Source organism: Pecten maximus, chromosome 16 (assembly GCF_902652985.1).
Source record: "Pecten maximus chromosome 16, xPecMax1.1, whole genome shotgun sequence".
NCBI lineage: Eukaryota > Metazoa > Mollusca > Bivalvia > Pectinida > Pectinidae > Pecten > Pecten maximus.
The window spans coordinates 21786505-21813777 of NC_047030.1; the positions used below are offsets into that span (position 1 = coordinate 21786505).

Consider the following 27273-nt stretch of genomic DNA (forward strand, 5'->3'; position numbering starts at 1 on the left):
TTTTCTATGACCTTTGACCCGACCGAAATTTCTCGGTGATTCACGGAAACACCCGAGTGTTAAGCCGTCTCCTTGCAGACCTAAATAGGTAGCCATATTTTTCTTATTCGATTACAATCTTCCGCCATCTTGTACTCAAACATACACATTTAATTAATTGGACCTGTAAGTATGAAAGTTGAACATTTAATCTTAATATTTCATATGTTTGTTTCCTTCTATATAGGAGACAGTGCTTGGAAACAAGCCTCCGAAGGGTCCTTACCCAAGGACTTCATCGCTTCCCTTTTCACGCTGAAATGAATGTGCAGAAGGTGAAACCAACAGTTTCAGCTGCTGTTCAGATACCAGGACACTCACAACCAAGGAACATTGTGTATCCTTTACCGATTGTTGATATAGTTGGATAATTGGAATCGTATTTAACGTATTCTGCGCAGTTACTTATCGTAACAGCTGCCGGTAAGTCCAACAAGGGGTCTAGTTTCCAAGGAAAATCCCAAGCAACATGTGTCGAATTTTCAAGTTGACTTAAAGTGAAATATGTCTTACAAAGAAAAATACGAGAAGTTATAATAGTTGTTTCTAATTCTACATTGATTGCTGTTCATTTTTTGTACCAGTTTCTTTAAATTCGACTAAAAAATGATGAGATGTAGGCGGGGCCATGTTTTGGTATGTGGTGCGTGTATGTGACGAAACGGGCCACATGTGCCAGTCTACGTCGGACTTCCTGGATCTTGAAAATTGTAGAAATTGTTCGGATGTATATCCGAAATTTGCCTCTTACACGCACTGCCTAATCGTAGTAAATGGCAAAATATTTTTACACGTGGGGCCAGGCAATCGAGACAGGAAATGTAGCCGGCTGGGTCATGCGTACACGGCATGGCCGACCACGTTCAATGATGGCCGATATTGAAACATAGTAGACTACGGCACGTAATTTACATATCGATTTCTTTGTTATGTCTAGGTTTATCCAGAAATATTTACGATGTTAATTAATTAAATGTATTTACAATTAATAAAAAAGCACATCTAAGTTCTTTTTGTTTAAACTGTTTTGGGATTTCTTATCGTGGGAACTGGAAGTTCCTGCATTCTATGACGTTATTTATAAACGTGTGTACTGTATATGTCAATGAGTCACGAGTTCACATTTATAAGCATGATGTATACGTAGTACAAAGGATTCTGAAAGTCTTTGTCTGGCAAAAATGTTTTCTCACAAATATCGTAGAAAACTGGAGAAAGGTAAGGTTAATTTTATGTGAAAGTTCCATGATCAATGTTACAGGTCAGTCACAATTTCCATGTAGGATTGAAAACTGAAGAATGGAAAACCATATAGATGCCTTTAGCAAATTTATTTACATTTTGAGTTAAATTAATTGATAAACCATTGAATAAGAGCATGTTTTATCAGTATCATTAAAACTGGCTGTTGAAACGACTTTTCTGTCTAGACAAATGTACGAGCTACTTCATAATGTGGTATCCAGGTACTTCCCTAAAAAAATCCTCATAATATGTCCATGTATGAAGGATAAATCATGTTAACATCCTGGTATGGGATAATTCATGTAGGAAGTAATCAAATGACTCGATGGATCCAAGAAAATACACATTCTTGGGTTTGCACAATCACAAGAATCTTCAGACTTAGTTATAGCTTAGGTAGCTATACTTAAAATAAAGTGTTATTTCGGGGATATGATTTGACACAGGCACAGATGTGATGATTCCTGAACTAGTTTTGGGCAACAATCCAGTATGTCAAAATGTGAGAACATTTTTAAATGAAGGCATATAAACTGTTTTACATTTAGCAACACTAGGCCCTGTTTTACCAATGCCAACAAACCAAATTGTTCAGAAATAGATATTTATTCATTTTAAAGCCAAAATCCAAAAATCTGCTGTGTATTCCTGAAAATTCTTTTCGTAAGTAACTCGTAAAGAAGCCCCTAACCCAGATGAGCGGAAAAACAAAATCTGGAACTAAACTACTTCAGTATACTATAGGCAAGATGTATGTGAATGGTAACAACTGTTAGCACTGAAAGATAGTGCAGGTGCTTACTATGGAGAGTTTTCAAAACTGATCATTTGTTTTTAGGGGTTTAACATCCACTTATCAGCTGGGGTCATATGAGGACGTTCAGTATTGTAGTATTGTATGCCGCATTAAAAGAAAGAACACACTACTTGACCAGAATGTTTTGTTTATTATCATCATAGAGATAATGAGGGGGAGCAAATTGACAGAAATGACCCAAGAATGAAAGTTGTTTAAAAAAAAAACCGGTTCAGCATGGTACTATCCTTCACTTTGTGTCAAATGTTTCGAGTCAAAAGTTTTTGTAACAAGGTACAGACAAGGTTTTTGACTGTGGCTCGAGTCATGAGACATGACAGTAAGACCGTTACTTTTCCAGCAACATCCTCAACGTTTCACTTTTCTTTTTTCTTTCTCTTCTTTTTTTTTTGTTGTATTTTGAAAGTTGAATTTTAACCAAATATGATAATAGTTGTGAACAGCCATTGAAATGCAGACTTGTTAAGATTTTAATGGACTAGGAAATTTATTAGTGTAACCTGGTAAGTTTGACTTCCACGTTTTTTGTTTATCATGGTTTTTTTCAAAAGAAAGTGAAAGTACTACATATTCCAAGTAAACCTGGCATAGAATTACATTGTAGTATAGAGATCTTAACCTAACAATGGATTGTTTCTGTTTCTTTGGAAATGGATTGTTTCTGTTTCTTTGGAATTAAATGGCTCCAATTTTAAGAAATCCATTGCTCAAGATTTTAATATTTCTCGTATTTGCTTAAATAAAGTTGGTTATATTAAGTACTGTATTATATCAGACTGATTTTCTTGTAATTTCTCGAGGAATATTCCAGTGGTAAAATGTTGTATTTGGAGAAATTTCAATCTCGCCGCAAACTTGTTTTCTATTGAAACAAATGCACATGTAAGTTGAACTTGTTGGAATTTTTTCTTAGATGAGTGAAATGTTTTGGTGAAAATGTTATATTAGGTGAATTCACAGTATTAATGATTTTGTGGAAGTTGGCCTTTGATTGCAATATGAAAAAGAATTATGTGTATGATTTAGTTTGACCTTCAGAGGACAAAGGTTAACTTTGACTTAAAATTCGTTAAAGAATTGAGAGAACCTGCCATAATTGGTAATAACATGTAGATTTGATATTTCTAATGATAAAAAATAAATTTAGTGTTTATCAACAAGAGTCATTTTGACATTTATATTGATGTTATATTGAATGTTTTTGTGAAGTATTCCTTAACCATTATTAGACCATCTAGAGTTACAACACCACCTGTTCATAGTGAGTATATTTCTTCCAACTTAAAAAAATATTTCCATAATGTATAAAAATACACAATCTTTAGGCATTCTTTTTTATCATTCATGAATCTTTTCTTTTTATTATCTTAAGACTTTATTCCTTGTGAAATTTATGTAATTGTCATATTTGATGATTTTCAGGAGGTCCAGAAGAACAAGTTCCACAGCAGTACACCTCTTACCAACCAGGGATAGTGAACCTTGGCTATCCCAATCAGGTAGGAAGCCTGGCTTTCCTTAAAACCTTTTCTTATAGTCATTCTATGGTCGATATTTAAAAAAAAAACAAAAAAAAACACAGCATACATATATATCCACTTTGAATCAAAACTAGCATGAAATCATTATTTGCATTGGTTGAATGTAAATGGTCGTCCCTGGCAAAGTATTGCAAATGCAAGTTCAGAAGCTTTGGTAAGAAAACTTAGGTTCATGACAAAAGGGATATCTTTGTGACATTGATTTCCGATATCCATAGACTTCTGAAAATAACAAAACTAAAAAATTGATCTACCTGGTATATAAGAAACTTGATTCATTTGTTAAATAAAGAAGTATTGCAGTAATGAAAATGTTAATTCTGTCTTATGCAAATACTTTGCTTTACAACCAACTAAGTTTATGCCAGTATATTTTAATTGCTCTTAAGAGTTTTAATGAAATTTGAAAATTTATGTTTCAGTTCCTGATATCGCAACAGCAGCAGCAACCGCAGCAGCAGGCACAAAGTAATCCTCATGAATTAGACAAGGGTCAGCTGACCACATCCCAAACTTTTGGGGGACAGCGAACTCCAGTAACTATTCAACAAAATATGTATCAAAACCCTACGCCAGGCATGAGAGCTGGTCCCCCAGTAAGTAGAGTTGATTAGTTATACCTTTGTAGTATCATCTAGTGTTTATGTAACAGAATAGTCTACAACTGTATGTTTTGTTGGATGATGAAGTTTTAAGACTAGCTCAACTTCCTCAATATCTGTTAATTTTGAAGTGAATACCCAAAAGTATGGCTTGAACAGGACGGTATCTGGTTGTCTGAGTATAACAGCTTAACTTGACACCAGCTCTTGTTAGCTCTGATTAAGAATATTGATTTTGATCAATATTGCATATTCACAGACAAATTCAGTGGTTGGACGTAACCAAATTGAAACATGAACTGAAGACTGAATCATATTAACTGACCTGAATTGTACTGGCTTGGTTTCTTGAATATTTGACTACTCCGCAGAATTATGTAGCCAATTGATGTTCCTTCATTGCAGCCCTTTTTCTCTGGCCAATCACAGCAACGGCAAACTAGGTATACTGGCCCTCCTCCCATCAGCCAGCCGCCAAACCAGGCTATGTACCCAGCGATGTACATGACGCCAAATCACCAACCAGGGACGTTCCAACCCCCTGGTGGTACACAGATCATTGTTCAGCCACAACTTTCTATGATGGTAAGTTATGTTGTATTTATGTAGAAATGTAAAGTAGGGTATTACTTACTATAATATGAAGAGTTCTGGTTTTCCGTGTAGCGAATTTAAAATTGATAAAGCTTTGGCATGTACAGAAGTTTAACAGGGCATATTATTTTTAATGTGACCTCTATGTCTAAGGTTATTTCCTACTTTTATGTTCTACCATAAGCAAAGGTATGATTAAACATATGTCATGATTTAATATTATGATTATTAGCAGGGGCTTTTTGGCACTGTTAATTGGCCCCACTCCCAATTGAAATTATTACATATTTAAGCCAATTTCCCAAAACTTTTAGTTTACTCCAGAGAAAACCTTTCCCGATTCACCAATTTTCTTCCCAAAATGAAGCAAAAAGGCCTGATTTATCATTGAAGATTCATAACAGATGAAATGTATACCTGCATGTCATCTTGACATAAGCTGTGACAAAGATGAAATAATAATGCTTTTTCAATATCTTCAAATTGTGTACAAAGATTTCCTTTCTTTTTTGTCTAATAGAGTTTTACAACATGCCACTTCTTTGTTGTATAGCAGGTTGGTAACAGAATGAGTACCCCTCAGTTTGCCCTACAGACCTCACAACAAGGGATGACAGGGATGACCACCTACCCCATGGCTACAAATCAAACTGCAACTCAGCAGTTTAACCCGATTACTGTGTATCACCAGCAATCTAGCCAGAATCAGAGGCCACCATCGGCAGGCATGATTACACCACAAACAAATCAACAACAAGGAAAAAGAGAGAAACACATGATCAAGATTGTAGATCCAAATACTGGAAAAGATATATCAAGTGAAATATATAGCACCACAAATCGCCCAGGTCGTTCTACTACGCCAGGTTCCAGTCCTTCCCCTGTGGCTGTAGCTCCGGGAGAGGCTGTATCAGAGTCAGAATCAAGTCCCCTTGTTGAAGTAAGCCATCTTTTGTATAGTTCTAGCATTAATCTGAAGTTTCATTGTAAAAGTTATGATAAGCACTTTATAGTATCACCAATGTTAACCTAATTAAATCACCTTGGTACTTCATAATCTGATTTTAGTGATTTTCTATGCAATAATTGCCCTAATAATGATCTGGCTGCAACCAAATCTCAATGAATGACAAATTTTGTTGAATGATAGTCATGGATGATTGAAAATTGGTACAAATTTGTTGCATTAAACTATTCAAATCACACACTGTCTCTATCCATAAACAGTTCGTTTAAAGCTGATAGTTCATAAGTGCAGAGGTACCTCTATAGTTTTTCAACAAATTGTAAGATTGACTCGTGTCTTAAGAAAATATTTTGGAATGTACACCATATTTAGATAGGAATGACAACACTTTGGTTAGAACTATTTGTTAACATTTTATCACAATTTGTTGTGTGCATCCTAATGGAATTCTTATTTGCAATGTAATAATGTTGTTTTCAGAGCCCCCCACCACCTCCATCAGAATCACCAAATGGTCACCAGGGTGATATTGCAGCAGTATTTGCTGCCCAGGTGGCTGCGACATTGAAGACTGAAATTCAAGCGGAACCTGGGTTGACTTCCAAACTTTCTCACAATGTGCCATCATTTACACCTGCAGAACAATATCAACCGCCGAGTGCTAGTAATGAGGAAATTACACAGGAATCGTACTCACCAGTCGTGACCGAAGTTAGTGAATCAGACACTCCAGCCCTAAGTGCACCAGTTAAAGAAGCCACAACAACAGTTCTAGCTGAAGTTTCAGTAGAATCTGGAAAAGTTTCAAATTCAGTACGTAGTGTAACAATAGAATCCAATCCAAGTCTTTCAAACACAAACGATTCAGTTCCAGCTACACAAGAAGAAACTGCACTTGTGTCAGATTCCGGCGTTGATGTCCAATCTGTGTCATCATTGGAGCCAAGTGACTCTTCAGTGGCCGATAATGTGAAACCAGATAGCCAGAATGTGGTTATAGTTGATGAAGTGGATACTCCCGTGGAACCACCAAAGCCTTCTGAAGTGGACTCTAAACCTGACAATGTGGCAACAACTGTCCAAAGTGATAATGCAAGGACTAAGGATCTAGTAAATGATAAAGTGGAGTTGGAGGAAAAACTTGTAAATAATACCTCTAAACAGGAGGATTCAAGTGAGAAAGACAAGGTGCCAAATATATCACAAACAACTGTGGTAGATCATGAGGATTCCGGTCCTGTATCTAGTGTCAAAAAGGAAACCAAGGGAAAGAAAAAAGTCAAGGAAGTTAGCAAGAAAGGAGAAGAATCTAAAAAAGCTGATGTGGAGGTGTTCTTAGAGCCACAGGTTTGTATATCCTTATAGATCTGATATATTTTACTTCATGCATTCTTCTGTCTTGAGAGTTTTTGCAAGAGGAAGCAAGAATTTATCTAAATAACTCTAAGCTTACTAGTAACTTTCGACAACTGAATATATGTCGTCCACACAATCTTGCATTCAAAGTTAAAACTTTTTATAACAAAGAGGTGCAGTCAATTAAAATTATTCAAAAGCTTTTTGAAAACTCTGGATGCCTGGGGTCATGTTAATTTGGTGGTATTTCAGATTTTAAGGTTAATTTCCTTCATTTGCTTTAAAAGGTCAAAGCAGTCTGATATATGTAATGTTGGTATAAGTTTTGGTAATATTCCAATATTCCATTCACATTCTGAATCTGAAAAAATTATATATGTACAATACTTTTTAGTTGCATGACTAGAAATTCAGCTAGATAAAATCTGATAAGTATTGATATTATCTTGTATTGTAACAAATTCTGATTAGATGTTCTTGCTATTTTAATGAATTTGACTTTGCACTCAGACTCTGAAGCTTGCAAAAGTTTAAAATGTGTAACGAGTCAATGGTAAAGGCCTTTTGGGCCTCTTTATTTTGATTGTCATTTCTAAATAAAATTAATGTATGGTTTTATCCTTTGAACTGTGTGGAAGTAGATTAATTTGCATTAATGGTATTGATGATTAATTTCACTATTAATTGACTATTCTGTTGTTTAACAACAGCCAGTGGAGTCACCAACACCTGTACCAGAACCTGTACCAGAACCTGTCGTAGTTTCTCCTCCAGCAACAACAACAACAGAAACACAAGATGTCGAAAAAACTACAGAAAAACCAGAGAAAATGCAAGAAGTTGAAGTACAAATACAAGACAAAATACAGGAGGAGAATCAAAAGAATGAGGAAAAAAGTAAAGACGCTAAAGAAAATACTAAAAACAGTGAAAGTACAGAAAAGGAGAAAGCTGTAAAAGAAGCCAGATATAAATATAAAGAAGGTAAATTCAATTGGAAAAAGAATAGTCACATTGAGAGGAAGCTGGTTTCCACTGAGAATTACATAAATTTACTTTTGAGATTGGAACTGAAATACAATGTTGGTTATTATGTCATTGAATCTGATCAGGTTTAAGATGCAACGTGGAACATATATTTGTTCCACATCACATACCTGTAAATTTTGTAACCGTCCTACTGTTTTTAAAGTTTGTGTTAGTATATGTACATATATTTGAATTATATATACTGCTGCAAATTATATTTTGATTAACACCAAAACACAAATTTTTGTGATCATGACAACAAAATAAGGACATGTATTTCTGTATTAAGTATTGTGATAGGAAAGTTCCCATTCTAATCCATTTCAGTCATTTCTTGCAAAAGTTTTTCATATTTTCAAAAGTCTGGTCACTAGGCCTATCAACCTACAAACTGAGGACAGACTTCCTTATTTCAAAGTTTCGTAGGTAGTGGTTTAGATAGCAGCTGATTACAATACTCAGCTGAATCAGACTAAATATAACGTCACATTTTACATGGTGTAATTATATGATTATATAAGGACTTAGCCATGCTTTACAGTGAAATTGGTATTCACATGCATGTGGCTGTTCATATTTCTTTGAATCTAAATTAATATATTTCTCAGAAAATGTCATATGAAAACAAGAGTAAGTTAAGAGTGCCCTCACTAGTAAAGCCATGCTGCAAGATCACAGGAGATGCACTGATTTAGAAGGAAATGTATCCATTGTTAAAAAGTAGGCATGGTATTGTCTGGTCATTATTGCTTCGGCTTGGAAAAAGAAATGAATATTGTGCATATCTTGATTTCATACCACATTTTTCGTTACACTAATTTGGGCATTAAAGTTGAGATTGAATTCTTCTAAATTGTAATATTTAACAACCTGCTAAATCCAACCAGAAGTTTTCAAGGTTTTATTGATAGCACTCTGACACACTAACATGTGTAACAAGAGGTTTGAAGTGAGCTTGCTTAAATGACTTTGTATCAATCTAATGTGACAAAAATCGTAATATTGTAAATTTGTAATAAAGAAATTGTAATACATCAAAAAAATTGACTTTTTCCAGACCAATGGAGTCCTATGAATCCAGAAGGGAAGCGATTGTATGACCGTGATTTCTTGCTGCAAATGCAGTATGCTGGAGACTCTACAACCAAGCCTGTTGGACTGCCAGATCTACCTGATATTATTCTAGACAAAGTAAGTTGATAATACGATGGTTAACTACCAAGTCACTATCCCTTGCATTGAGTTGGATCGGAGACAGTATCCCTGTCATTCCAGGTGTTTTTGTTTGATGTCTGCATGAAAACCGTCCATGGAGGGTAATTGTACGATGTGCTTGTTTTACTTCATCATTAGCAGATTTTTAATCCATATTCATCAATATCATCAATATCTGGAATATCTGAAGTTTGTAGCCTCTTTTAGAGGAGATGATGATGTTTAAAACAGGGTAAGGGCTGTTCAAAATATTTATCCACTCTACTCTAGAAAGCATTCTAAGCATAGTGGTAGGGTTAGCACGGGCCTTGAGAAAGTCTTGAATTTCACCTTGGGGCTTGAAAAGCCTTGAATTTCACCTTGGGCCTTGAAAAGCCTTGAAAATTGGTTTACAGCCTTGAAAAAGCCTTGAATATTAAGGTTTCATTAGGATAAGTGAAACCCTGGCCACTGATCATTTGGATTCAACTTTTTCTATGCCGCCTCCCTTACAGACGTTAATAGTTACCATGTCAAGTTGTATTTTGATCAAGTGGATAGTTATAAGTTGCCTTTTTGTTCTCTTGTTCCCTCACAAGATGACGGGTAAAATGGGCCTTGAATATTTAATTAAGACATTGAAAAAGCCTTGAATTTGGTTTGACAAAATCCGTATGAACCCTGAGTGGGAATGGGAGAAAATAGGCCTTACATGGTACTTTTGAGGTAAATAACTTGGTAGTTCCTAGTATGACAAACCTGGCATCATCTCACTGGATAGATATTTTACTTTAATAGTCCTTGATAACTTTAAGTAATCTTCTACTTTGGTCTCTACTATGATTTCCATTGTTGTTGTAGCCTCACTATAACCAGCCTTCAGGAGGTGGAGGTGGCGGCGGTGGTGGTGGGGGAGGAGGTGGAAGAGGACCCCCCTTTTCCCGGGACCCTCAATCATTCACTGGATCCTTTGACTTCACACCTGGCTATGTCAGGTCACCAAGAGTTGTGAGTACCTAACATTCTTAGTGATGTGTTAAGCACTTTTTTATAGGCAAAATAACATACCTTATCGGACCAGAAAACTACAAGAACAAAAAAGAGTACATGTACTAAGATCCAGCACTATTGACCTTTGTTTTGCTGTCGGGCAGTTCTCTCTCTTTGCCATTCAAGTCTTTTTTCCTGCATATAAAACTGGTTGCACAAATCGACCTCATTCCCAATGCATTTCAGTTTTATTTTTCCCAAAAGAAATTTTAGAAAAATCACAATTGTGTCCAAAATACAGAAAAGTCTGGAAAAAAAGAAATTATACTGGCAAATATTCCACAAAATAGACAAGAACAAAGGACAGCCAAAGATCAAAATTGGTGTGTGCCATCATGTAAAGCTAGAATTGATTCTGCATTATAAAATTATAAGCATGCCACTCATAAATCAATTATTAGCATGAAAATTTAAGAAAAGGAATAGTGAAATTTTCCCAATTGGTCAATTGGATTTTCCCAAAATACTGGAAAAAACATCGCATTGAACAAAGGTTATGTTGGCTTCCTGAAACGAAAAAAAAGGTTTTGCTTTTGGTGAATATGTAAATATACTGACATGCTAGATATGGTGAGATTTAATACTTTAGCCGAAACTGACAATTTGAAATAAAAGTTTGTTTTTGTGATGCAGGTGATATTGCTGGAAGTGTTTCAGTGACATTAAAGCTACAAGGTACTAGAAGTGATAATTTTAGTGGCATTGTAAAGTTACAATATATTTTTGTGATTCAGGGCGGTGCTGATCGTGGTGGTGGCAGAATGACCAAGAGTGGTAGCAACCAGGGCCGCAAAATGGGTGGTCCTCCTCAGAGGATCATCACCCATGTTTCCATAGGACAGGATGTCACCCTACACAAAGCAGGCGATGCTTGGAAACCACAAAAGAGCACAGAAAAAGTTGAAGATCCAGAAGACAAAAAGACTGAGGTAAAAAACAATGGCTGTTCTAAGGTTCAAAATGTTCTTGTACTCGAGTTAGGGTCTGAGATAGCTCAGTCAGTTAGAACTCCAACCATGTAGCCTTCAATGAAGATCCGAGGTGTTTGGCTAGACGCTCTCTAATTGTGTTGTATCTGGGCTCAAAATTATGTTTGTTCCTAATCTTGGGACACTGTCGGTTAAACTTGTTATGTTTCCCCTTCGAATGAAGGGAGAGAAATTGTATTTGTACTGGGTTCTACTTTTTTCTGGTTCTTCTACTAATAAGAAGTTCTTGTCCAGGCCATAACTTCTGAAGTGTTGGAAGATATTTTTATGAAACTTGGAGCGTACTTGCATCGCCTAAAACATATGGTTATGTCACTTTGACCTTAACTTCAAGGTCATAGATTTGCAAATTTAACATTAAATTTTTGTCCAGGCTTAAAGGTCCAAAGGTCATTTGAGTGCAAAAATATTACTCCTTGTTTTGTTGCAGGTATTGTACAAAAAGGCCAGAGGTATCCTTAACAAGCTGACTCCACAGAAATTTCAAACTCTGGTCAAACAGATGTCAGAACTAGAGATCGATACAGAGGAGAGATTGAAGGGAGTCACAGATCATGTCTTTGAAAAGGTAACAAAAAAATCATCACTTTTTGTCATTTTTGGATATGGATGACATGATCTATAGCTAGAGATACTTAAGAAATCAGTTTCTCCATCTTTTGCGAACAAGTTGAAGAATATTCCATTTTCTAACACATTAAGTCTATAAATAAGGCTCTATGTATTTCAGTTTGTTATTAAAATGATGTTTTACTTTCAGGCTGTCGGTGAACCTGGATTTAGTGTAGCTTATGCAAGCATGTGCAGATATCTAGCAATGGTATGTATCATTGATTTATACAAGTCATAAAATCAGAAATCTTACCTTTACATATACCAATTTCTTCAGTCTTTAACAAAATAGAAACAGTCACCACAATCTTTCAACTGGCATTTGAGTTAATGATTGATTGAACCAGAAAGTTTGATGAATATTCCTTTTAAAAGCGTTTGATGAATGTCTTACTAAGTGAGAAAAAGGGAGGATAGTCTGATTGCAGGTGACGAGAATCAAGTTATAAGAAGAACGCAAGTAAACTTTGTGGTATTATTGTGCAGATGAAAATGTCAATTGGTTGTCATTTACTTTCAGATCAAGGTACCTTCCCAAAAAAAGCCAGGTGAATCTGTCAATTTCCGTGCAATATTACTTACCAGATGTCAAAAAGAGTTTGAGAAGGACAAAGACACAGAACAGGAAATGGAAAGGAGGCGGAAAGAAATCAAGGAGGCCAAGGTTTGTGTTTTAAAAGGACTGAATAATCTTTTATTAACTCTTGATCCGCTGGCAGAGGGAAATCACATGTGTGCTGATTTTACTGTCTCCCACGGCTGGTGAGAGATCTGCCTCGATGAAATACCAAAAATTGATTTATAAGGTTGTCTCCGGCATCACATGTTAGAAATCAAGATTTTCAGGCTTATTGGAAATAAGGTAATAAAATGTGACATGTTTCATAGACAACTTAAGTGACGGAATATACCTTGATATGATAAATTAGACCACACTTAAAATTTGAAATAAAAGTTGTAAAGATACAGCAATATTATGTGTTAATAAATGACTGGGTATAAGGGAGATCATTAGATTACATGAAGGGCATTCAGTTGAACAGATGATTATGGGAGGAGAAAAATTCAAGGAAAATATTAATTCAGAAACTTGCTGACCTAGATCCTCTAGACTCATAATGATTCTTGCTGTTTATCCAAAGGTGTTTGATCAAGGACTCCAAAATTTGTATTTTTCTTCTCAATATGCGATATTAACAATGGTGTTTTATATGCAGGAGGAGGAGAAAGATCAGTTGAAGTCCGATCTAGAATTTGCGGAATCTAAAGCCAGGAGACGGTCTTTAGGAAATATTAGGTATGATGTTCTTGTAGTAAACAAATTAATTGAGTGTCGCAATCATCAGCAATAAGATGAAAATATTTATGGAGATTAATTCAGATTTTGCATTAATGCCAATATACTTTGTTATAGAAAGATATGTGTATTTACATACCTTATGCATACCTGTACGCATTTAAATACGTTCTCAAGTAAAAAAGTATTTTTGTCATTTTTTGTTTTGTATAAAATACAGTTAAAAGTTTGATATAACTGCTGTATTTTGTTCTCAAATGTAAGAATTCATAAATGTATTTTTGTTTTACCATACAAAATAAATTACTAATTCTGTGTTTTGTTTTGTCATTTCAGGTTTATTGGTGAATTATTTAAATTGAAAATGTTGACCGAGAACATTATGCATGACTGTGTATTTAAATTGCTCAAAGCCAAAGATTTAGAATCGCTGGAGTGCCTGTGTCGTCTTCTCACTACCATCGGAAAAGAATTGGATTCAGATAAAGCCAAGGTAACCATGAGTTTTCAGATCTACTTAAAAAGGGAGATAAGAATAGTGCTAAAAATTATGAAATAAACTGAAAGTTAAAGGATAACTACAGCTTGACTGTATAAATTTTGAAATTTTATCTACTTCTGCTGGTTAATTGACCTACTTCCTGTTGAAGATTTTGTCGGAATAAAGGATGGAATGTTTGAGATAGTGAAGGTTTGACTTCAAGATGTTGATAGATCCAGAAGAGACTAGGTCAGGCAATAATTTTATTCCATGAATTTCTCTTTCTACAGCCAAGGATGGAGCAGTACTTCCAACAAATGGGAAAGATTTCACAAGACAAGAAGACGTCCTCCCGAGTGAGATTCATGTTACAAGATGTGATCGAATTGAGAATGGTAAGGTCCACACAGAAATGCAAAAACTAAATTAATTTTCAACTGTCTGAATATGAAAATTGAAAGTTTTAAATGATATATTAAGTAATATATCCATCCTTGTGTTCTTTTGCTAGAAATAGACATTAACTGATCAATTAAATTCTCTTAGGGCTATCAAAGTAAGATATTTACAAAACAGAGACCACCCATAGAAGTGATTTAATTCAAACAGTGCTACTATAATAGGCTGCATTTTCTCCAGCACCATGCATAGAATTTCTTTATTTCTGTATTCCTCCCTTTTGATATTTTCCTGCAATAGTCAAGTTGTGATTACTCATTTAAATGGGTTGAAAACAAGTGTGTGCCGCAAATGTAATAAAGAATCCATTCATTAGAGTGGCTTTCCAGTCACAACATGAAACATTCTTCAATTAACCATTTACTAATGCCAATAAGGGAGATAAAATTAACACTGGTAATCATGTTATTGAAACAAGTACAAATAATGTTAAGGAAACAAAGTTTTTTGAAAGATAAGATGGGTAAATTTTGTATTGCTTACATGTAAAGCTCAGGAAATGTGCATTTCTCTGTAGACTACATACACGAGTACTTTAATGAACTAGGATGAAATTATGCAAATCAAAACAACCCAAGTCTCCAGATAACTACTAAGATCCAAGTCTTAAATGATAACAACTGAAATGGAAACAAAACATACCTGAACACACTAGGGAAAAGCATATCCAGTGTTTCTGGTCACCAGAATACTATAAAGATAAGCACAGCAGTTTATATCATTAAATTTAATCGCTTCAGAATCGCTGGGTACCAAGAAGGGATGAAAACAACCCTAAAACTCTGGACCAGATTCATAAAGAAGCTCAGAGAGAGGATCAAGAAAGACAACTCTTAGCTCAGCAGGCAGTCGCCCAACAGAGAGAGCAGCGAGGTGGAGGTGGCGGCGGCGGTGGATCTAAGGGTTAGTTTATTTGCAGCAAAATCAACCCAAATATCGAGATGTAACAGCAGCTTTATGCTGTATGTTGTGTTCATTGTGACATTATTTATGAGAAAATTTAATATTTTGAATCAACACAGACCAATGATGAAGGAAAGTTATCCCTGTCTTAGTGAACAAGATGCTGACTCTTTCCTCGTTACTGAGGCTGTGCTATTGTCTTCTGGTCATACTAAAAGCATTCAGTGATTATACAGGCATTCACATTTACATTTAAAACTTGGGCTATGTCTGGTGTTCACATCTGCTCAAAAATTTGCTAGTCACATTGGACAAATTTATTTGAATAATTTATATACAAGACAATGACTGTTCTATTGTGCAGCCATTTTATCACCAAGTAGCAGTATTTTATTGAGTAAATTGATTTTTCTGTTGCACGATCTGTATATAGTACTATGTGCCAGTATTTTATACTGAGAAATTTCAGACTTAGTGAATTTATATCTTATAATTTTACAGGTGGATAATTAATGTGAATTTCTCCTGTCTATTTATTTCACAGGAGGTGGAAGACGTGGGCCTGGTTCACAGGGTGGCCCTCCCGGAGGTGCTGATGGCTGGGCCACAGTTGGTGGGAGACAGCCACCTGTCCGAATCAACGCAGAACGTCAAACTATTGATCCATCAAGGCTAAAACTTTCTCGGGTAAGGAAAATGGGAGGAAAAAAATCATAAAGAATATGCATTAATTGCCCAATGATTTCCCTCCAGGTAAATGACTGAAGAAAATAACTTTTAAGTAACTGTGTTTTTTGCTCTGAACATTCACTAGCCAACTACAAAGAGCAGAAGAAATGTGATGAGTTCATATTCTCTAGTGTACATTCATATAAAGACTTAATATACTTGTCTAATCAACATCAATTTGTGTCAACAGCAAAATGTGGATGAAAGTGTACAGCTTGGTCCTGGTGGTGGTGCTGGAAGGTTCGCTGGATGGCAGAGGGGAAGCACAGGTGGAGGAGCTAGAGCTTCTCAAGAGGCCGAACGTTCGTCCAATGCACCAAGCAACAGGTAACTACTGCAAAGGGTTTTCGTATAATGGAAAGATACAAATTTCAGAACTCTGTAGAGATAATGTTGGATGATTTTTCACCTGGTAACACTAATAAAGCTGTATGTTGAATTTAAAGCTCAGTTTTGTGACTAAAACCAATGATGAAGAAAAGTTATCCCTGTCTCAGTTAACAATGCCGACACTTTTCTAATTACTGAGGTTTTTTCAGTCGCATTTGAGATAAATTCAAGAAATTTAGCATTGAAACATCAGTAAACCTGTTGTTATTCAAAATAATAGTAAAGTAGTAATTAGGATTTTCAAAATAATAGCATAGTAGTAATTAGGAGCAAAAATGGATGTTATCTAAAATATATTTGATAAACTATCCTGGGTACTATTGGGGTTCAATCAGACTACTTTGACAACACTACTATATAGATATTCTTGGAGGCAGTTAAAGAATAAAATACATAATTCAGATTGTTTTCCTGAGAAAGCAACCCAATATCTCGCCCAGACTCCCATTTAACCCACTTTCAATCGTAAAGATTGCTCCAGGGGGCCAGGGTGGTCGAGTGGTTAAGGTGTCCCGACACTTTATCACTAGCCCTCCACCTCTGGGTCGCAAGTTTGAAACCCACGTTGGGCAGTTGACTGGTACTGACTATAGGCCGGTGGTTTTTCTACGGGTACTCTGGCTCTCCTCCACCTCCAAAACCTTCCTTAAATGACCCTGGCTGTTATTAGAACATTTAACAAAATTATTCTGTTTAAAAACTAAAGTGAAATATAATTAAATTCCCTGGTTTATGTTTGACTGTCATAGCCTATGATGAAGAAAAGTTATCCCTGTCTCAGTTTACAAGATGCCGACTCTTTCCTCGTTACTGAGGCTTCATCAGTCTTATAACAAAATCAGGGAATCCTGCTATGGCAAATACACAGTGTAAGTGAGTGGAGTAGTTAGAAATTCTTAATTCATAAATTCTTATAGTTTGAAAATTTATTGCTAGAATCCTACTCTACCTGGAAATTCATACAGAAAACCAATAAACCACTGGTTTGTGAAACTCCATGTGAAACTCCATGCTTGCAAAATGCGAGCATTTCTTTTCTGGAATCCATGCAACCAAACCCGACTCCAACCAACTGCATCATGCAATATTGCTTCCTTTAAAAGTATGAGATAAAATATTAATGTTTATGTGGATTTAGTTTCTATACAATACCCTGATGAAAGCCAATGATGAAGAAAAGTTATCCCTGTCTTAGTTTACAAGATGCCGACTCTTTCCTCGTTACTGAGGCTTCATCAGTTCTATGATAATTACAGGGAATCCTGCTATGGGAATTATACGGTGTAATCGAGTGAAGTAGCTAGAAATTCTCAAATCATAAATTCTTACAGTTTGAAAATTTATTGCTAGAGTCCTATTCTGCCTTGAACCTCGAATAGAAATCAATAAACCACTGGTTTGTGATAACTCGCTCTGTTTGCGAAATATGAGCATTTCTTTTCTGGAATACATGCAGTCAAACCCAACTCAAACCAACTGCATCATGCAATATTGCTTCCTAATTTAAACATTTCATTTAAAAAGACCATATAAGATATTAATGTTTCTGTGTATTCAGTTTCTATACAATAATACCCTGATGAAAGCCAATGATGAAGAAAAGTTATCCCTGTCTCAGTGTACAAGATGCCGACTCTTTCCTCGTTACTGAGGCTTCATCAGTTCTGTGATAATTAGGGGGAATCCTGCTATGGGAATTATACGGTGTAATCGAGTGAAGTAGCTAGAAATTCTCAAATCATAAATTCTTACACTACAGTTTTGAAATTTATTGCCAGAGTCCTGTTCTGCCTTGAACCTCGAATAGAAATCAATAAACCACTGGTTTAACTCTTTTTGCGAAATATGAGCATTTCTTTTCTGGAATCGATGTGAAGTATGAGAATTTCCTTTCAGAAATCCATGCAAACAAACCCAGCTCGAACTAACTGTCGTGCAATATTGCTTCCTTTAAAAATATGAGATGAAATGTTAATGTTTCTGTGTATTTAGTTTCTATACAATACCCTGATGAAAGCCAATGATGAAGAAAAGTTATCCCTGTCTTAGTTTACAAGATGCCAACTCTTTCCTCGTTACTGAGGCTTCATCAGTTCTATGATAATTAGGGGGAATCCTGCTATGGGAATTATACGGTGTAATCGAGTGAAGTAGCTAGAAATTCTCAAATCATAAATTCTTACAGTTTTGAAATTTATTGCCAGAGTCCTGTTCTGCCTTGAACCTCAGTAGAAATCAATAAACCACTGGTTTAACTCTTTGCGAAATTTGAGCGTTTCTTTTCTGGAATCGATGTGAAGTATGAGAATTTCCTTTCAGAAATCCATGCAAACAAACCCAGCTCGAACTAACTGTCGTGCAATATTGCTTCCTTTAAAAATATGAGATGAAATGTTAATGTTTCTGTGTATTTAGTTTCTATACAATACCCTGATGAAAGCCAATGATGAAGAAAAGTTATCCCTGTCTTAGTTTACAAGATGCCGACTCTTTCCTCGTTACTGAGGCTTCATCAGACTTTGTTAATACTATCATGATCTGGATATGACTAAGTATAACTGCTTATTTAACAATTTAGATATTATAAAATCCAACTAATATTTTTATGATATTTATTCAAGTTGGCATTAGCAGTAAATCATATGAAAAAGCCAATAAATGTTTAAAATATTTTCATAAAAAATACTCTTTATTCTTCCCCAGCATTGATGTAATAAGCTATGAGAAATATAATATAATTAAGAATAATAAAACACATTTCTGAGCTTTTTCTCACTGGTTTGGGAAGGGTCTTTTTTGTCTCATTTTGGGAAGAAAATTGGTGAATTGGGAAAGACTTTTTCAGGAGTAAACTCCAAAATTTAGGAATTAGGCTTAAATATGAGTGCGAGATGAGTGTAAATGATATAAAGATGCACAGAATAAAAGTTATTATTGAGGCAGTTGTGTTAAATATACAACAGAAATAATGTGAAAGTCTTTGATCTAGAAACAAGGAAATATTAAGTGTCCAACACCATTCAAGAATTTACAGTTTTGTGATTAGACTACTGGAATGTAAGATTAATATTGATATGTCAGTTTATTATAGCTATTGCAATTTTTTGCAAAGCTTACAAGATACATATAAAGTCTTTTATTTCAAGATGTTAGGCTAGTGGTATTGTATATATCTTTTAAATTACGAAAGGCGACATATCAAATACAAATTGTAAATACTGATGGGCAACAGATGAAATACAGAACATGTCCTGACTGAAGCCAATGATGAAGAAAAGTTATCCCTGTCTCAGTGTACAAGATGCCGACTCTTTCCTCGTTACTGAGGCTTCAGTCTTTGTTAATACTAAACATGGTCTTGATCGACCAGAAATCCATTTTCCCTATGTTGTGTATAGATACTAGAAAAGAAATCTGAATCTTGAGATTTTTTTATGTATGTTCTGCCTTGATTTAAGTCTTCAGATATTTTGAAGTATGTTCTGTCTTAACTTTGCCTAAACATAATTTTGATGAATTGTAAATATTTGCTACATTCAATATAACATATTTTAGCTTCAGATGTTGGTTTAGTGAAATAACATATTACCTTACTAAATAATGAAGGATGGAACATCTGATAAAACATCATGAAAGTCTGACTGAAGCCAATGATGAAGAAAAGTTATCCCTGTCTTAGTTTACAAGATGCCGACTCTTTCCTCGTTACTGAGGCTTCGTCAGTCTTTGTTAATACTAAACATGGTGTAGATAAAACTAGATAAAACTTTTCTGTGGTAGATATTGAATTTCATAATTAAGGTCATGATTTTCTTTTGTTTTCTTTTAGAAATTTTGATTTTTCTTTTAATTTTGAAATTAAGGTACTTTAATTTCAAATTTTTCAATAAGATTTACGTGTCTATAGAATTTCACAATTTGTGTGGCAGGTTTTCAGCATTGAGCCGATCGGAAGACGAGAGCAGAAGTCGTCTTGGTGCAAGTCCCAACAGAGTAAGACAACAGCCTGGAAGCTTTGGTCGTCCAAACAGGGTAACGCCACGATCATCACAGGAACAGGAGAGGGAGAAGGCACTCGCTGCAGCAAGGTAACAAATTCAATCATGTGTAAACATTTGTTTCGATAGTGATGTAATGTCACATATTCAGAATTCAAAATTTACTGAAGAAATTTGCAGTTAACCAAACAAATGTTTCAGATGCTTTTAAACCAGGGATCATTTTACTGATGAACAAATTTTCATTTTACAGGAGCATAATTGGTGGTCAAACCACTCCAAAAGAAGGCCCTAGTCGGGAAAGCAGTCGAAGCCGTGAAGTACGCGAGGAGAAGAAAGAACCAGCACCAGTGGCTCCCCCTGCCCCTGTCAAGGAGCTGGGCCAGGAGGAGATGGAAAAGAAAACGATCTCCATAGTGGACGAGTTCCTTCATATACAAGACATGAACGTATGTGTATTTGTATGCAAAAGTGATTAATTTCTAAATTAGGTTTTCAATTGAAACTCTTAAAGCTGACTGAAGCCGATTATGAAAATCTGTCTCAGTTTACAAGATGCTGACACTTTCCTCGTTGCTGAGGCCTATCAGTTACTGGTTAACGTCTACAATGTAGTTTTTATGTTGAATTATTTCAATAATCGGGTAATGAAACAAAGGTATCGTAAATGTTCTTAAGTAAAATAGATAGTTGGTCACTTAACACAAAAGTATGCAATGTAATCTGCACTCAATACTGAAAAAAAGTTGCATTTTTGTTTCTTTTGCAGGAAGCTGTTATGTGTGTAGAGGAATTAAATTCCCCATCAACGCTACATTTGTTTGTGAGTTCTGCCCTAAACCATGTCCTAGAGAGATCGGAAGTTGCTCGTCGGCAAACTGGACTGCTTCTCCATGACTTGGTCAGGAAAGGATCTGTTCCGGTGGCAGTTTACATTAATGGGTAAATGTTTTCATATTTCTCAAAAATTGGATGTAGTAACAATAGAAAAATGTACCTGTTCCTTTAAAAAGAATGACTTCTCCAGTAAAACAGCTAGAAACAATCCATTTAACTTTTTTTCGCTTTATTTACAGGCTACATGAAATCCTTCAGTATGCAGAGGATATGGAAATAGACATTCCAAAGATCTGGCAGTATTTTGGAGAACTAATTGGACCTATGATTCAAGATGGCAGTGTTCCATTTAGTTTCCTTAAAGATGCCATTGAGCCTCTTAAAGCCAGCCACAAAGCTTGTGTTCTAATTGCTGCAATCCTACATGATGCCAGTAAACGAGAGGTAAGATATAAGTGGTGTTAAAGTATATACAATTAATCTTTGAAATGATCAAAATCAATTTAAACACATTGTTTTCTGTAAAACATACTTGAAGACAAATTATTTTGTATTAGATATACGAAGACTTCAGTTAAGTTCTTAGCAAATCTTCACATTGTAAACACATTGTTCTCTGTAAAAACACTACTTGAAGACAAATTATTTGTATTGGATATACGAAAACTTCAGTTAAGTTCTTAGCGAATCTTCACATTGTAGTGAGCAAATATGCTCTGATTGGTCAAATGTTTCTGAACTGAAGTTGAAACAAATCTCACAGAATTCTAATAAGGTCAGATGTTTCTTTGAAATAAACATGCACAAATTGGTTTCACTTCACTGGCAATATACTGATAATCAAAATGAAGCCCCAGTTTACAACTGAATTGATGAATACTCGTCTCTACTTTCAGGGACACAAGAAAATTGCATCCATTTGGAAGAGCTCTGGTTTAAAATGGAGTGACTTCATGCCAGCTGAAGAAGTGAAAACCTTCCTGAGTACCAATGTAAGTATTTGTGCTGTTCGAATCGATGATCACCAATATTTATATCCACCGCAACAGGGGGGGGGGTTACACTGGAAGCAGGTTATCCATTTCGTTCTGTCACAGGATTTTCTCCAGTTAATCTACAATTTTCATGAAATCTTGCTGGTAAACATTCCTCAGAATCTTGGATATGATTGTTCAGTGACTTCTGAATCTAAAACCTATATTGCACTTCAGAAATAACATTGCGGTTAAGAAAGTCCCCAAAATGGAATATATTGGTGGAAACCTAGTATTTGCTAATCAATTAGAAGTTATGGAAAGTATTTAACCAATAAGTTAGAAGTTATTGAAAGTTTTTACCTATCAATTATAATTGAAAGTATTTACCCAATTAGTTTTAGTTAGAAGTTATGGAAAATATTAACCAACCAAATAGAAGTTATGAAAGTATTTACCAAACAGTTAGAAGTTAGAGAAAGTATTTACTAATCAATAATGGGGAAATGTGATATGACAATCATTAAGTTTTTCAATCAACTATAAGTGCACGATATTGTGTGTTATAACCTGATTTTATTTCATTTTAAAATAATGACATTTTATTGCAGAGTTTGGATTTCACCGAGCCAGATGGCAGCCAGCCTACCACCCCCACTATAGCAATGCCCCTGGAGAGTATACAGGAAAACCTGGACATGCTCTTACAGGAGAAAAAGTCTACTAATGAGGATATCTTTGATTGGATTGAGGTCAGTATATAACACAGGGACACTACATAATGTTAACACCATTGAGATGCAACCTAGCAATAGATTGAGTCATGTAGGTGATAAACTAGTAACTAAAATCTATGTATTGAACTTATTTTGATGGAGTAATATGATGAGATATTAAACATTAATTTATCTTTATTTACAGACAAATTTGGATGACCCAATCACGAAATCAAAGCGTTTTATCCGTGTGCTGATGACAGCAGTGTGTTCATGTGCAATTACAGGTGAGGCTCAAGTTTGCGTTTTCTTCGCTAAACTAAGTTTGATAATCTTTCTTTTCAAAATAATTGTTTGTGCACATCTTGAGGTAGCTACAAAGTTGCACAAAAAATAGACTGCCTTTTGTAGCATTCCTTAAAAACATTCTAGTATATTTGCTGTGATGCCGGATATTTTTGTTCATAAAAGTTCAAATCCTTAAGTACAATAATGCTTGAAAAAAGGTGGAGTCATACATACATACATATCATAAAAAATCGGTAACATGATATCTACATGAATGATTTACCTTGAGTTCCATAATTTAGAGATCAAATTAAAAATGCTCATGCCAGTGACATTGTTTTGATTGGTTTGCAGGTCGTGGAAGCAGTGCTCGCGTGGAGCCTCGTGATGTCATTAACCGTGGTGCATTATTACAGAAGTACCTTGATCATCAGGCCGAGTTCGAGTTACAAGCACTTTATGCTCTTCAATCACTAGTCCACAAACTTGAGCATCCGCCAGGTCAGTTATCTAATACAAGGGAAACTTGAAAACGATTTTCCTATAGTATCAATTATTGTTTGACGCTTAATCTTATTACATTACATTAACTTGAGGCGGATTTTCAGAGCTCTGCATCCTTATGAGAAATATTTCTGAATTTGAATATTCCTGTGTAACTGATGACTTCTGATGATTGTGTGTTAACTTGAATAAAAAAAGTTCAGATGTATTACTTCAGACAAATGTATGTTGACTTATTAAAAAGACAAGCACTTAAAAAGTATTACTTCTAATAGATATAATATCATAATCTTTGTTTTCAAACTAGGCCAGCCCTTTGAAAGGAACTAGATTAAGCTGTATGGGTTTTGTTGGGGTCATATTCTCTACAAGATCTCGATGATATTTATATATGGTAAGGGCACATTGAGGGGTTTCTTTAATATTGATTAAAACAAAATTTGTCTTTATTTGCAGGTGTACTACGGACATTGTTTGATACACTTTATGATGAGGACATAATATCTGAAGATGCGTTTAACCAATGGGAAAAGAGTGAGGATCCCGCTGAGCAGGAAGGCAAGGGAGTGGCTATGCGTCAAGTTGTCCAGTTCTTCACGTGGCTACGAGAGGCTGAGGAGACTAGTGATAGCTGAGGATAGTTTCTATAGGCATTTAGTTAATACAGATGGGGGTTATTTATTTCTGATTTAGGGGAATAATTACAAACTACAGAGAAAAAATTGAATGTTGGTAGAAGTATGAAATATTTTGTACTTGACCGAAGATTGGTGTCAAGCTGCTCACATATTTTTCTTTACTTCTATATATATTATGCAACAAGCATGTGACTGGTATGTTGCATACTAAAACCTGTGAATATGTGGATACAAGAGAATTTTGTTGATATCCGAGGCTTTGGTCAACAGGATCTACTGTCTTATTTCTAGACAATTTTTGTATTATATACCCTTTGGGATATGCTATATCCCACATGTTTTTTTTTTCTGCATATATGATGTAAACATTTATGAAGAAAAATATGTTCTTCATTTGTTGAGAATGTCGAGATATTAAATGAAACCAGGCCAATTTTTTGTTTATGCACAAATGGGAGAGTGTGGAGAATGAGTAGCATGCATGTGTGTTGTGCTTGTTGGTTGAGTCGGCTGTTTTGGCCATTGCGTAAATGACAACAGATTGTGATTTAAAAATTGGTGCAAGTGATTATAGTAATACAAATTATGTTTCTCATCATTAACGTGATGGTTTTATAAACAAAAAAATATACTATTTATGATGTTGCATCATGTATTACATGATAAATATTATAGTGTTCAGTAATGAAATCTTGTCATGTTTGGGTGACTGTCATTGGATGTTTGGAACATGAATGAAGTTTTAATGGGATATCCATTAATTTGAACGTAAACCGTTCCCCATCATTTCAGTATTAGCATTCTATACTGATCAGTAACATTTTGTCAAGGTTTAAAGTGAATCTGCATTATTTTTTTTTATTTTTTTTCCTTTTTTTTTCATATTCATACACCAATATCTTGATGATTATGAAACACAACCTGTAAATATCTTGTGTCAGCCTTTCACAAACGTATGTGAAAACAGTGCATATGTACTGTGTTAATTAAATCTGCCACATGGTGCTACTAGGTAAGCTTACTGTGCTATTTCATAAATATGGAAAACCAGAGCCAAGAAAAAAAATGTTCAACGCTCAGTATAATGTATATTTCCAGTTGTCTGCCCTTCGTTTTCCAGACTTCATGCCCACACAAAATATGATGTTTTGAAAGGCTCTATTGTTGCAATTATCAGGCACTTAATTTCATATCATTTTAATTTATTGATGTCCAGTACTTGAATTGATTATTTGAAAACCTGATTCAGCATGAATGCATATTACTGATTGTGATCATTGCATAGAGACCCCAAGTAAATATTCCTGTATTTCTTTACATTGCAATAAACAGTCCTAGGCTTCACTAATGATATGTACCTACAGATAATTTTATACATATGAATGTGCGAATGTTGGCATATTTTGTTTGTTATTGTGTGGTTGAGGAAAGCAAGCATTTTGATTTGGTCACTGATTATATCTGTATAAAAGATGCCATTTAGATGAAAAGTTTAAACAACCTTAATGAGTCTGTACTACCTTCATGCCTTAAATTTTGTTCATATATGCTTGAAGTGTGGGCGTTTAAATTAATGAGGAAATGGGATAAATCATTGACCATAGCACTAAAAACAATTAAGAGGAATCTATGACACGGGAATGTTGGATAGAACATGCTAAATTGGAAATTAATGGCAAATATTTTCAAAAAATATTTTGTCTTCTGGAATGAAGAGTTTTGAAGATATTTCTTGATGTTCTTAATTGCTATATTCTCTGACAGTCTAAATGGGCATGTTACCTCTTGTGCTGGGGACCCCCACCCTTGCATCCCAAACCCAATACTTGTTACAGTGATACAAAACCACTACTACACAATCCAAGAGGTGGTTTTTCATTACAAAAAAAAAAAAAGATGAAAGGGGGTTGTAATGTAAATAAAATCTTCGAAGAAATTTAAATTAAGGTGTATTGTTGTTTGTTGAGTAATATCTTGGAAATGGACAATTTATTGTCTTGCCTGTGATGACTTTTATCATGAAGATGGTGTTACTTTTCAACTGGGGTCAACGTCAACATTTCACTTAAAAATTTTGTTGCCCAAAAGGTGCAACTTGAATACCTGGTAGTTAAATCACATGGACATCTCCACACAGCCTTTATTAGCTCGCCTTGTCCGAAGGACCAAGGTGAGCTTAAGCCATACTGTGGCGTCTTTCGTTCGTCAACATTACCTTGTGAGCACGATAATTTGAGTAAATATCGACCAAGCTTGATGAAACTTTGTATGCAGTGGTATATGACAAGATCTGATAAGTTCGAAATTGGAAATTATTCCGACATTAACTTGCAAATTTACTGCCCTTTGTAATAATACAATATTATGTATTAGTGGACGTTGTGAACACGATAAATTGAGTCTGGAACATTATTTAGAAAAGGGGACTTGACGTATAAACGGAGAAACTTGTACTGACAAAGCGAGACGGGCCAGGCACAGGCGGCCATCTTGGATTTTCACTTTTCACAATTGAAGGGTCAGGATGACCTGTAGCCATCTGCTCCGTCGTCGTCATCCGCTGTTGGCCATTAGACTGTTTCTTTCAAAACCCTATTCCTCCTTAACCCCAAAGTGGATTATTGCCAAATTTGGTGTGAAACATCATTAGGGGAGGGCAGTCGTATTCAATTTAAATGAGGCTGGGGCGGGGCCTCAAAAGGGGAACTTTGTTGAATTTTTGCTTTAATATCCTACTCCTCCTGAACCCTTGGGTAGATTACAACCAAATTTGGTGTGAAACATCATTGGGGGAGGGAATAAATATTTCATATAAATGAAGCTGGTCTGACCCCTAAGACCAGAGGGACGGGGCCCCAAAAGGGGGACTTTGGTGAATTTTTGCTTTAAAATCCTACTTCTCCTTCACCCTTGGTTGGATTACAATCAACTTTGGTGTGAAACATCCTTGGGGAAGGGCGATCATATTTGATATTAATGAGGCTGATGTGACCCCTGCCCGAGTGGCGGGGCCCCAAATGAGGA

The 27273-nt window shown here is 35.3% G+C and overlaps 1 protein-coding gene and 3 non-coding genes across 6 annotated transcripts; all 4 read left to right on the forward strand.

Moving 5' to 3' along the window:
- LOC117345080 (eukaryotic translation initiation factor 4 gamma 3-like) lies at positions 1-26156 on the forward strand. 3 transcript variants are annotated; one of them, XM_033908022.1, is made up of 30 exons: positions 1-88; positions 227-376; positions 3331-3362; positions 3524-3600; positions 4065-4238; positions 4650-4829; positions 5392-5778; positions 6286-7152; positions 7872-8145; positions 9248-9381; positions 10246-10392; positions 11169-11363; positions 11854-11991; positions 12184-12243; positions 12556-12699; positions 13253-13332; positions 13669-13825; positions 14104-14208; positions 15013-15175; positions 15720-15862; positions 16095-16231; positions 20224-20382; positions 20546-20741; positions 21062-21234; positions 21369-21573; positions 22026-22121; positions 22715-22855; positions 23025-23106; positions 23462-23608; positions 24068-26156. In XM_033908022.1, exons 2-30 carry the CDS (start codon positions 300-302, stop codon positions 24244-24246), a joined length of 5049 nt encoding a protein of 1682 aa, XP_033763913.1. In that variant the 5' UTR covers positions 1-88; positions 227-299; the 3' UTR covers positions 24247-26156. The 3 variants fall into 3 exon arrangements, with proteins under 3 accessions (XP_033763913.1, XP_033763914.1, XP_033763915.1); XM_033908023.1 differs by having other exon boundaries at positions 5395-5778; XM_033908024.1 differs by lacking the exons at positions 1-88; positions 227-376; positions 3331-3362 and adding an exon at positions 1142-1257.
- LOC117314868 lies at positions 16365-16439 on the forward strand. The gene has a single exon (XR_004529623.1). It is a non-coding gene; the product is annotated as a small nucleolar RNA R38 (small nucleolar RNA).
- On the forward strand, positions 19551-19627 carry LOC117314866. The gene has a single exon (XR_004529622.1). It is a non-coding gene; the product is annotated as a small nucleolar RNA R38 (small nucleolar RNA).
- LOC117314865 lies at positions 19937-20013 on the forward strand. The gene has a single exon (XR_004529621.1). It is a non-coding gene; the product is annotated as a small nucleolar RNA R38 (small nucleolar RNA).
- Positions 26157-27273: the final 1117 nt, after the last annotated feature.

Coding starts and splice junctions, on each gene's coding strand:
- LOC117345080 (XM_033908022.1), top strand. CDS start 300: ATGAATGTGCAGAAGGTGAAACCAACAGTTTCAGCTGCTGTTCAGATA. Junction 15,176..15,719: donor CGGCGGCGGTGGATCTAAGG/GTTAGTTTATTT, acceptor TTTATTTCACAG/GAGGTGGAAGACGTGGGCCT. Junction 23,107..23,461: donor GTGTTCATGTGCAATTACAG/GTGAGGCTCAAG, acceptor ATTGGTTTGCAG/GTCGTGGAAGCAGTGCTCGC.